The sequence below is a fragment of the Halyomorpha halys genome, unplaced genomic scaffold (assembly GCF_000696795.3).
Source record: "Halyomorpha halys isolate HHAL.00 unplaced genomic scaffold, Hhal_1.1 Scaffold1050.1, whole genome shotgun sequence".
NCBI classification, from domain to species: domain Eukaryota; kingdom Metazoa; phylum Arthropoda; class Insecta; order Hemiptera; family Pentatomidae; genus Halyomorpha; species Halyomorpha halys.
This window is the reverse complement of record NW_027104662.1, coordinates 455,845-468,834: the sequence shown is the minus strand read 5'-3', so window position 1 is coordinate 468,834 and position 12,990 is coordinate 455,845. Positions and strand designations below refer to the sequence as shown.

General features: G+C 29.2%; 1 protein-coding gene across 7 annotated transcripts in view; it reads left to right on the top strand.

Annotated features, from left to right (window-relative positions):
- LOC106688084 (carboxyl-terminal PDZ ligand of neuronal nitric oxide synthase protein) overlaps positions 1-12,990 on the top strand; it is a gene marked incomplete at its 5' end in the record, with an annotated part of 214,787 nt that overhangs the window by 164,405 nt on the left and 37,392 nt on the right. For 6 of the 7 annotated variants that reach the window (XM_014432372.2, XM_014432370.2, XM_014432369.2 and 3 more), the window contains 1 exon segment: positions 3,555-3,599. In XM_014432372.2, the coding sequence (XP_014287858.1) occupies positions 3,555-3,599 (45 nt within the window). 7 annotated transcript variants of the gene reach the window in all.

Genomic DNA, 12,990 nt, shown 5'->3' with positions numbered 1-12,990 from the left:
ATAAATATAATTATTTATACCTTCATAAATTCATATACATTTGGAATGGTTTTATGTATATACTGTATTTTTCTTATCTTAATGGTAAGAACAGTACTGTGGGTTTCAAAATTCTTTGGTATTAAGAAGTTATTCAGCATTAATTGCGATGGTTTTACTACAAGTTATGAATATTTTAGTTTGATCATTGAAAGTCATTGGTTAAGAAAACAACTCGAAACGTGTAATTGCAAAAAAGACGAAAAATAAAATATAATTTTCTCTAAATAATGATCAAACTTTACTACTATCATAGCGATCGTACCATCAATAATTTATTTATTTCCCCAAAATTTACCTAAAAAGAAAATTAATTATTTTTAGTTGGATATTTTGTAATAATGATGTAATTTGATTCACGATACTAAATCCTCGTTGTTTATAGATTGGAATAAATGATCCTTGAATAAAAGTATATATCTTGTGTATTCTAATAAAGGTTCGGAAATATTCTACTAAAAATTCTGAAGAATATCCCTTGGATATAAAGAACATGTCATTACTGAGTAATCCTAATTTTTTTATTTCGAGGCCTTCTAGTCAAGGATACCTAATATTATTAATTAGAGTTTAATTAAGCTTATAATAATTAATATAACACAACCACATCGACTGTACTCTGACAAATCAGATACTTAGGATTGGGACAATACCAATTACAATAAAAGTTAAAATATAATTAATGAATCAAGTTTTTATTTGAACTGTTGTCAAAGAAAGAAGAAATATTAATGAAACACGATAGAAGGTCAAATCTTTAAACAAATAAATAATAGGTACTTATTATTAGTTAAGTAACAAATTACTACGTGGTTTTTCTGTCATTAGATTCCGTTTAATAACAAATACCATCTTCATATTACATTCGAAGAAATTAGAATCGTGTCACTAACTGAAACGAGGATGTTTTTAGAGTGGCGCTGGTTCAAAAAAATTCCATTTAGTATTCCTAAAATTCTGTTGAGCGTGACACTGTACAGAATGGAAAGAAAACATGTTAAATCAACAGGCTCACAATTCCGGCAGTATAAATTGAACCTTCTTGGAAATTGGAAGAGAGTACTTTTATTCATTTATCTCTGTTGAGGACTCATCAACTACCATATTAGCGTTTGATTTCTTAACTACTTGCAATTTTACGATATCTTATGGAACACTGTTATAGGGTATTTTTTATTATTACGGATTTACTTTTAGAAAAACTTTCACTTCACCGGAAAAAAAAGAAGTTATGTTTTTATGTCGACTTTGACGAACATTTAATTCATTACAGTTTTATTCAGCTTCTAGATTGACCTAAAAATAATATATTTGTATGTAATAAAAAAAAATTAAGTATATAGAAAAGGAAACAAAAGAGATTTTGATTAACCTATATTTGTAAGCTTTTCGTAGTAAATTTTTAATCGTCTTTTTTATTTATCGAATGAATTTTATATTGTAGACCATGTTTTGGGGGTTACATCTAGATATTAATAAAACAGGCATATACTTCCATCGACCATAGATCCTGTTGCCAAAACAGTTAAATACGTAAAATCGAGTGATCAATATTAAATTAGATAATGCAAGTAAAATTTCATACAAATTGTATCCATATTTTAATAAAAAATCAAAATTATCATATGGAAATAAATTGATACTTTATAACGCTGTACTAAGACACATCTTGACTTATGCCTGTCCTTTTACTGACAAACAACATGAAAAACCCTCAGAATTGTTAATAACTATCCATATTACACTAGAATAACTAAAATGTACTCAGAACCCAACAGACACCATACAGAAATTCGTATATAAATTGACCCATATTTTTTTCTAATATTAACCTATTTCCTTAACCCCATTAATTACTGAAATAGGAAATGATACTATAATTACAATCTGTAGATATGACCATAAAAGAACCAAGCACATATTACTGTTAATATTAATCAATAATATGTATTTTATTTTATTCAATGTTATTTATTTAATTTTATTTCTATGCTGTTTTTTTTTTTCTCTTTCGGTTTGCTTTACAAAAATGTAAAAAAAAGTTATAATGTAATTAGAATCAAGAGAAATTTACTGTATAAGATAAAATTTTATAAATATTTAATGAAAATATATAAGAATTTTTAAATTCTTTAAGAGAGAAAAAAAAAATTAAAAACGGTATATTTCTACCTCTCTTATCTGACTCTATAAATAAGACAGCTGTCATTATAAACTTGCCTGTTTAGAAAACGAATAGGTAATAGCAAATGAAAAGCCTCGTTAAGTGAAAAAATTCCTAAGTCCTTTGAGATCCTAGTTATACAGATTACACTTTAATATTACCATGAGTTCTATACATCTTAGGGGAAAAGATCTTGAGGTTGGAAATATTGAATACTTTCTATGAATAACCATTATGTTTGTCGTATAATATTTGTATTTAACATTTTCTCAATCATTATTGATCATTTATTTATCCGAGCTTAAGTGACTCTATCCATCCTTCCGATGCCAGTATTTCCTAGCTCCCTTTATATTCCAAGTAATTAGTTCTCAACGCCCCTCCTATATCCTAGAAAACCTGAAATTCAAATTCTCAATCTAATCCCGTACTACCAGGTCCCGTTTATCTTACATCTGCCGCGTTTTAATAAATCATTTTTTACCCGAGCTACGTATCTCTGGAACTCCATTCCCTCTAACATACGTCATGTACCGACCCTTCCCTCGTTTAAAACCCTTCTATTTAACTACCTTCTTCATCAATCTAATCCAATATTACAATAGTACAGATAGTTTTGTTTTTAATGTACTTAGTTAATTTTTTAATTTTTTTTTCTTCTCTTTATTTAAAATTATTTATATTTTATTAAAGTGTGGCCACGCTGTTTTTTGGCTAATATATGTAATTGTAAAATCAAAATTACCTTTTTTATTGTTCTGAAGAGACTTAGTCCCACAATAATAATCCATTTTTTATTTGATTTCATCATTGCTTATTTAATTTCTTCCTCTTTTATTTAAGTCCATCTATTGTCTTCTGTTCTAGATTACACTGATTTTTAACAATTTTTTTTTTAAGTTCTAAAAATGACTACTTAACATTGCTGTTTTAGAAGTCTTTATAGTTCGATTATTGGTAATGAGATTTTATTTCCAATCCATTCTCGATGCTGCTTGCAATCACATATTATTTTAAAGAAGCGTTTGAAAATTAATCAGTGAAGTTTCATGATGTATATTATCGTATAGTTTGATATGTTGTGGGCTGGCTGGTGTGAACAGTGGCGCTGTCATCACAGGGATCGTTTTTATATAGAGAGCATCTTGTTTATTCTTACCAGAACCATCAAATATATGACAAAACTCTTATGTAATTCGCGTTTACAAGATTTAAAGACTAAATAAATTTAATGGATTGAAAGATGAAAACCAAATATTTGTTTACTTCTTTATTTAATCTCAATGAAATCCTGAATAATTCTTTATTTTAAAAGTTTCGCTATCACTAAAAATTCCTTATTTTGTTTCAGGTGAGAGAAGTAACCAGTATGAGAATAACTTTTCTCCCTCTAATGGTAAGGTTTTAAGCTATATTTATTATTATAAATTATATATATGTGTCTTTTTATTATGTATTTGATAGCTTTATATTATTACATTTTTTTATTAGCGGGTTTAAAATTGAAGATAAAAAATATATCTGGATCTCTTTTTTTACCAGTTTAGTATTATTAGAGATTTATATTTAACCGTTTTTGCTTTGCCTAGGAATGTAAATGCCTATTTCCTACATTTATTATTAGGATGGTTACATGTTTTTTTTTAAGCTATAACCATCTTTTTATTCGGAGAGGTACACCTGTTCCAATTGTTACTTAGAAAACTTGAGGAAATTTAATATTTTTTTCAATACCTGTGAGATACTGAACTGCTAATATCTTCGAGATCCAGACATATTTTCCTATGGCATTAATTTACGTTTTTACAAAAGAATAAAAATTTATCCTTGTTTTAATAAAATTAGGAATGGACCATATACTTTTTGGAAATAAGTTGAGGTTGCTACACACATATTTGTAACTTCGAACTTTGTCTAATGATCATTCCAACAAAAATACATTTTTTACTATTAAAAGTAGCTAAACCATCTAAAGCTCGACCATGCTTCAGCATGTTTAACTACCTTAAAAATAACATACAATAGGTTTTTATTTAACACAGTTTATTTTATTTTATACTAGATCCAGTAATCCTGAAATAACAGGTGACCCTTTCTACATGAATGATGTCGACTTCCTTCTGATTAGAGGGACGTGACGGCCGTAAGGGTTGGGTCGCAGGTCTCAGTGCGCTTGGTTCGGAACATCGTGGGTTCAATTCCCCATGAATGATGAATGAATCTTGACACTCCCACCTTAGGTTGTACACGGCGGCAACCTAGGTAGCCGTCAGGGGTTGGCAAAAAGGACCACTAGGCCCTCTTGCCGGATTTGTTCCCCCAACCATATACCAGTACCTTCTGATTAGATAAGATTAATTGATCTATTGCAATTAAAATTAAAACAGCTTTAAATCAGGGGAAAGTAAATAAATAAACCTTGGAGTTTTCTTTTAGATAATAAATTTTCGATACAGAATATTATCTCATCTTGATTGAATGTTATATTATACTTAATGATTTTTTAGGCATACATTTAACAAGATTCCACGAAATTATTCATTTTTAATTTTTCCATTGTATCTATGCTTATGTTTTGTACTTTATCAAATGAGTAATTCTTACCTTTGTTCTTAGAGCATTCCAAAGTGTTTATATTTAATTTAGATAATGATTCGAATCTGTCCATCTTGAACTATTAAATCCTGAGTTATTGACTCGCTGATCCAAGAGTGGTTTTGGTGCTGGAACAATATTGAAGATGAGTCACAAATGAATATAAAATACTTGTTTTGTTAACCGACTTGTAGTCAACTAGTCAAATTAATTCTGAAGAAACCTCTTGACAAGTAAGCGGCAGAATGGTTACCCACAATATTATATCCCGATAGCTTCTATGAAAATGTTAATTATACTATACTGGAAAACAAGAGCAGTTAGGCATGAACGGAAATGGATATGCGCTGTTTCGCTGTAACTTTTAGCCATATTCCTCTTCGCTTATCGCAGCTACAGAAGCTCAACTTCCACCAAGTTACCTTATGCATTATAATGACCATTATCTTCATTGAACTTTGCAGGAAATGTGTCTTTTACAACATAAATCGATATAAGTTGCAGTATAAATAGTATCTTTTGTTTTAAAAAGTTATTCCACGCTAAGTGTTGGTCATAAAAATTGTCATAAAAAATTAAAGAAATACTTTCAGTATTAAAAAATTGTTTTACTGCATGCCATTTGTGTTTTTATGAAGTATAAATGAATATTTAAGAGTTCGACATCTTGAAGGTTCTAAATAAAATTCAAAGCAGTTACTCCGAATTGAATATTATTTGGAATATATTCCATGATTGATACTTCTGTGTATCCTTATACATATACATGTATTTCTAAAAAAAACAGAAACCGCCAGATTTACTAATTCATTGTGATTTTTTCGCGTATTTCGAATGGAGTTGAAAGTTATATGAAAATATTCCTCTAAAATGGTTCTAACATTTCTTCAAACTTTTCAGGGTTAATAAAAAAAAGTCATATCTTTGAAGAAATTTACATATTTTTAATTTTAGTCCACAAGAGCCTTGTCAAGGAGTAAGGACTGATTCATTGATATCTCCAATGCTTGGACTTGTCAGAAAGAAGCTATTAGTTTTGGAAAATCGTTTCGTTATATTTCGTTGGAAGACTTTAATAAATGTACTCCAGCATGGAAAAATTTTACATCCATTTTATTTGATTTGTACTCACCATATTCATCAACTTAGTGAGCAAACAAGATTTAAAGACTAAAGCCTAATACTCGTTGATAGACCTGAGTATTTCGGATAACATCTCCTCGCGATTTTGTAAAACTTGTTATGGACTGAGGGAGTTCTCTATACCAAAATTTTTCGATGGAAAAATAATGCACCTCTCTCTATTAATTCCTTTTTTGATATGAGGATAACTTTTTTTATTACTCTTTAAGCTAAAGTGTTAATGAATATTTTTCTTTAAGCTTTTTGATATCACATTCTGATGGAATATAAACTCGGTATTGATACTAAAATAAGATCTACTAATTAGCTAGCTCTAGCAATAGCGAAACTGCTATTCAGTTGTTAACCGCTGATGTTTCTGTTCTGTTGATGAACAGATGTTTCACTTCCTTGTTACTTCATGGACTTATTTTTCTAGTCTAGCTAACAGTTTTTTTTGTTTTTTTTTTTACTTTTTTAGGGGGTGTTCACATCAAATCTCCTTTACCCTTCGTCTTAAACTTACTGACTGCCCTACAGTATCCTTTAATGTTGCTCTTACCTCTGTCGTACAGATCCGCTTCCGTGGACTATATCTGGACAAAAGACTTGCTTAGAGTCCTCACAGAAAACTGAAAAGACAGGAAACCATGTCGATTTCTAATAATGCAGCACTTATAGACAAAAGGTCTAAACTTTCAATCCATTACAAAGGGCTGATCTACGTGATACATGACTGTAATAAGGTATATCAGGACATATGGAGTTGAGCTTTGGGACTCCACTTAACTTTCGAATTCAACCTTATAATTTTGTACCCAATCCTTACAATCCAAAATCCTCAATGCTCCTTACTTTGGCACAAATAAAATCATCCATAAAGACCTTAATGTTCCATATGTATCCGATCTAGCCCGAACCAGATATCAATCCTTCCATTATAAACTCCAATCACCCAAACCCTCTAGTTTCTAACCTTGCGTCCTCTTCCATTACTGGCAATCCTCCGAGGTGCCTAAAAAGAAGATGCCCTCGAGACCTTCTAATGTAAAAATGTTATTAGAATGCCACTGAAAATAAATCTCTCTGTATCGTATGATTATGATATTACATCCATTTTGCTAGATGTATTTTTATGTAAATACAGTTGTAAATGTCAAAATAAGGTGCATCAGCCAACTTAGAGTGGGATACCCGAAGCATACCAAACTACACTACGGAAGCAAAACCATCACTTTCAAGGCAAACAAACTCTACAAAAGTTATTTCAATTATAGTTTGTACCAAATCCTCCTACATTGTTCCACCTTTAAAGAAAGTAAACAATATATCTTAAAGCCACCCACATCCGTATCTTGCGACTTACAAAACATTGAAAATATATTGAACAGTGATTGTGAAGCCAAATTGAACAGACTATATATTTACATTGTAACAATTTGTAATAAGTTTAATTTTGTAAGTGACATATAAATTCTCTTATGTAAATAGTTTTCGAAGCCTATTAATATCTTCATTTATATCACGCTTTCGTTAATTTAAAAGAATTCTCATTATTTTAAATTAAATATAATGGAGTAATGAATATTATGTTAATAGTTGTGTATTATCCTGTCTGTTTTTTTTTTTGTTTATTGTTTTTGTTATGGAGCACTAGACTCAGGTTTTGATTTATAATTGTATATTGTGTTATGAATTTGTACATGATTTTGTCTTTCACAAATAAAATCTAATCTAAAATCAGTTGTAATTGTCAATATACAAAATTTAAAACATGAGTATTATTTTCTTAAGTCAAAAATAAAAATCAGTACACATTTTTTCCAAATCATGTCAATATATTTATAAAATATACCTGTCAAACTTGATTTTTGCAATAATTATTTAAAAAGTTAATAATGACAATTATTTCCAGAAATGGAATTTTTTTCTTTAGTTCAATTATAGCTATGACACCTTATGATTTGTTACTTCATACCTAATTAGAAATCGGCTTATTATTTGATTATTAATGCTAAAAGTAATTGTTTATTGAACATACCTTGTAATAAAAAAAACGTACGTTGAAATTTTATAACGAAGTAAAGCGGGAGTAATACTACTATCTAGCTGTGAAGCGTAATATAAATCTTCTTTTATGGTATGCTTCTTATGTTATTGTTTTCACCTACTCACGAGATTGTAAGTTTTATAGACTTCTCCTGTGCCTGCCTCCGTCCACTTTATATAAATAGATCTTTATATTGAAGCCAACTTTTCGGGGTATTCTAATACTATATCAAGGCTGCCTTTACAAACCTACCGTCGGCATTATTTCGCTGAACAACCTCTACAAGACTAGACCTGCTCTTGTAGCCCCACAAGGGTACATGCTCGGGTTACATGTTGAAGCTGGCATGTTGTTCCGGGTTGAACCAGTAGAAAATATTGAATGGGGAAATAAGAAAAGAAATAAGTTAAGCGAATAAAATACCTGCTTTAAATTTAAATAAAACACTTTTTTTTTATAAAGTAAAGAGTGTAGAAAATAATGTCACATTTTCAGGAAAGGGAAATCGTTGCTTCTAGGGAAGGTAGGGACAGTTTTTATCCGTGCAAGAAATGAAAAAAAAATTCTCTGACAATGAACGTTGTACAATTTCATGAATAATTAATAAATAATTCATTCAAAAATGGAAGTCATTAACCTCAAAACATTTTAAATGAAGTGATTTTTTGTTTGTTTTCATCATACTATTCTTTATTTAATTATTTTATACTGCGAAATATTCTGATATAATTATAAAACTATTGTTACCTGATGACAAATTTAGCACTAGTGAACTCGTTTACGAAACTGTGAAAAATGTTATCGTATAGATAAAATGGTACATTCATTAATTAAAGTAGAAATAAACGAAATTAAAAAATATATATACAATGAAACAAATTTTAATTTTGTATAAGTGGGAAGAGTTTATTTCGTTCAATCGTACTGTAGTATCAGTCACTTACCGGCTCTTAGGGAGGAGGGATTAGATTTCGATAAATAAGTTATCAAAAGAAAGGAAATTTCATGAAGAAGTGACGAATCTCAATTACGTCATTCTTACTAGTACTTAAATAAAATTCGTTCCGAAACTCTTACAGAGACAAGCCGACGGGTCGAGACGTTAATACAATAGTACTTGGAATCTGATTTTTAAAACCATAAAATAACTTTTTTTTGAGATTGTAACTTCATAAAATGTAAATTGTAATTGTAAATTGGTAATTGTAATTGTAACTTTGTGAACATGTCAATTATAATCTACTTAGTAAATCCAGTGTAAAAGGCCCTAGTGGTCAAAACACAAAAAAAAAAAGTAATTTCCTCAACAGAGAAAGTAATTTCAACCTACAGTAATATCTTTTATATATGACCAATTTAAAATAAAATCAAAACATTTATTGGAATGGAATGGAAAATTGGAAAAAGTAAGGACTATTCCACTATGGTTCTACTATAGAAGCTATATTTTACTAACGAATAACAAGGAATCTTCAAAATGCTTATTTACACGACTGACTCGAAAATATATTTATAAGTAGTAAATAAAAAATTTTAAAAATATCGTTTTTTCACTCCCTCACCATATTCGACCACCAGTTAAGGCACTTTAAAAAATTGTTTTCGATCTACAATTAATTGTGTGTTTCATTTCACTAACTTATTTAGTCAGTTATTACATGAGGATTCCATTAGAAAGTATGCCATATTATTTATTGCACAGAAATGTAATAAAAACAGTGCGTCCAGACGTACTTTAATTAATTTATTTTTTTCAAACAATAATTAAAGTTACTCCTGCGCAGCGTACTAATGAAAGTACTAAGCAACTAAATAAGTATTGTCAGATGTGCCAATATCTAAGCAAGGCAATGTATTTTATTTACAGAACGTTTGGATTGTGTATTAATCCGCTTATTTAATTGTACTAGTTAGAGACACCTCAATTGTTAGAATTTTAATGATTTTTTTAAAAAAATTTTCCAGCAATAGTTTTTTTTTTTAAACACATTTACATGTAAATTTATCTATGTTATTTTATGTCAAAAGTTTCTAACCTAAACTAATCCCTGTTGTAATATGACGTGACACTAGTATCCTTGCTAGAGCATCACGGATTCAATATTTTAATAGCCGTATGTTTCTTGATTTTGCTTCAATGTTCAAAGATCTTCTAATGTACTGTGTAATGTGAGTTCATTTAGCTTACTGATAATACTCCTCTTGAATGAAGTATATTAATCAATATTGCCTTAAGAATACTGAATAAATGAATAAATTGAAAATAAATCAACGGTAACAGATATGTTAAATTATATATATTTTTAACTGTTCAGTAAAATAATTAAATTTAAATTAAATTATAGGAAAATTTTCCCAAACCTGGTTTAGACCTTAACTCAATGAATGCTACCTAAATAAAGATTTTTTATTTTATTTTATCTCAAAAATACTATTTTCGTTTAAAATGGAAAGACAATTGCCAAGGATTTTTCATATGGCAGGAATCATTTGCCAGGTTTGAGGATATTTCTGGAATTGTAAAAAGGTGGCCGCCTTGTTATTATTCTTTTTTATATTTCAAGGTTTCACAACATGAATCCATTTCTATTGTTATCTTAGTATTCAAGTTCCCTTCTGTTTGCTTAAATGACGACCACGGCTGTCTTATACGAGGACAGCCTAAGGGTTGTATGCGGATTATGAAACATTTTATAATAATTCATAGAGATCTTATGAAGTATAAAAGTAATGACTATATAAATCATATCTAATTATTAATCCATAAAGTTAAATACTGGTACAAATGAACTGAATACTGAATAGTGTTTGAGTGAACAGTTGAGATCTAAACAGAAATAGAAGGACTATAACCATAATATTTTTAATGTTATATTATAATATTTTTAATAAATATACCTTAATATGTTTAATGTTTGAAAAATTAAAGAAGAGACCACGCTATAGTGGTTACTCTTGTGGCAGAAATCGTGAGGCTACTGTAAAGGCAATATTAGGAAGAGATCTCATAGCTGCTTAAGATATCTACATACACTACATCAGGCTAGAATATCCATAAAAAAAATCTTTTCAAACAATTTCATACTGAAAAAGATTTTGTTATTGGTTTAAAAAAAATAAGAATAAACAAGATGCCGGACGAAAAAATGCAAAGCTAAAATTGTTGCTCATTTTTCATTTTGTGCTTAATATCTTTAAAGTTATCTAATGCAAGTAATCAATTAATAAAACTTGTTTTTAATTTGGAGTTCATTTTCTAAAGCTTGGTCCTACAAGAACTCTCAGCCCTCAATGGTTCCCTTGGTGATATATTTTCCAAAAAAACGGAAAATGAAATGTTCTGAATAACGAGAAATTTTTTACATTTAATGAGTTTGATATGGCAAAAATCATTGAAACTGCATCGAACGAAAGTAGTCATTAGACAATGTTTTAATGACAAAATGGCACATTTATTTAGTTACAATACTACTATAAGTACTAATACACATAATATAATAACATAATACACATCTGCATGTCTGATAATATTTGATTTTATAGTCTATTTGATTTTCTGTTATTTAGAAAAGAAAAAAATCAGTGCATGTATATCATTTACCTTATTTAAAAAAGATTTTTAAAAATGGAATTAACAGATAATTCCTGTCAGACAAGCGGTAATTTACAAGAAAAATGGAACGTTCAATGTAGGAGGAGCCGAAGTAACTAAAGTGGGGACAGATCTTCAGCCAATGAGGAACTAGAAACAATGACTGCCTTCACATTCTGAGAAAGGAGTGAGAGTACACTCTCTCAAACGGTCTTGTCATATGCAGACCACTTCTCTTATGATAAGCCAGGCAGATTCCTTCCTCAAGACATTCAGTACAATTGCAGGTCAAAATACGATATATTGCGCAGTCACATAAATAAAAATATAATTTGCAACTCAGTCAATAATACAACTTATATTGAGGCGTTGTTTTGCAACTTTAATGTTTGCTTAGTCATGCCCTACAATGGAAAATCAATTTTTTAGAACAAATAATGTCTTCAACTAACTCTTAAAAAATTACATGTTCATAGTATAACTTGAGATTAATAACTATTACAATTGAAACATTACATTATTTACTATAACATTACTAGAATTGTCTATTACAAATTTTTCAAATAAGGGTGAAATAGAGTGAGATAAATGTTTGGAAGAAGGGTTCGGTTTGTTTTTTCCAACAAATAACTGTTCTTTCTAGCAGGTAGTTCTTCTGTTATATATTTGTCTTATTTATATTTAGTGTTTTTGATTATGTCTTATATATATGTTAGGTTGGAGTAACATGATTTTTAATTTTATGCATCGGATTTTTTGTTGATTGCCCGACTCTTATATTTTTTCTATTGTAATTATTTCTTTTAAATTTAGCTCAAAGTTGTTTTTTCCCGATGAATGATTTTTGGTGCATCAAATTTGAATTTATGTCCTGTCCGTCTGAAATGTGTTGTGAGAGATATAAATTCAAAACCATTGCACCAAAAATCATTGATCAGGGAAAATGATCATATATTATTCGTTTAAAAATATGGATCAGGAATGGCCGTGGAAAACAAAAATTAAAGTCGAAACTTTATTTTTTATTTTTTGTGAATAAATATGGACGTTATGTTTCATAATTTTATGAATATTTAAATTAATTTTTAGTCATTTAACTGCATCATCTTTGAAGTAGCAATAATTTGTAATGCATATCAGCAAGAGTTAAATTTTTAAAATATAATTTTCAGTCATTAAAATTTAATGAAATAAGATGAAACCTTATGGTATTCAAACAACAACGATTAGGGCATTTAATGGATTCAATATTGACTCTGGACTGAGTAATGAGCCCTGAAACAACAGAATCAGCCTCTATCCTTCGTCCACAATTCATTGAATACCAAATATAACCAGGGTCAATATTTGAAATATTTTCTCCTAATTATTTCAATTATAGAACATAATTGTGTGCCAGCGATTCAGAAATAAGGCCATCATAATGGA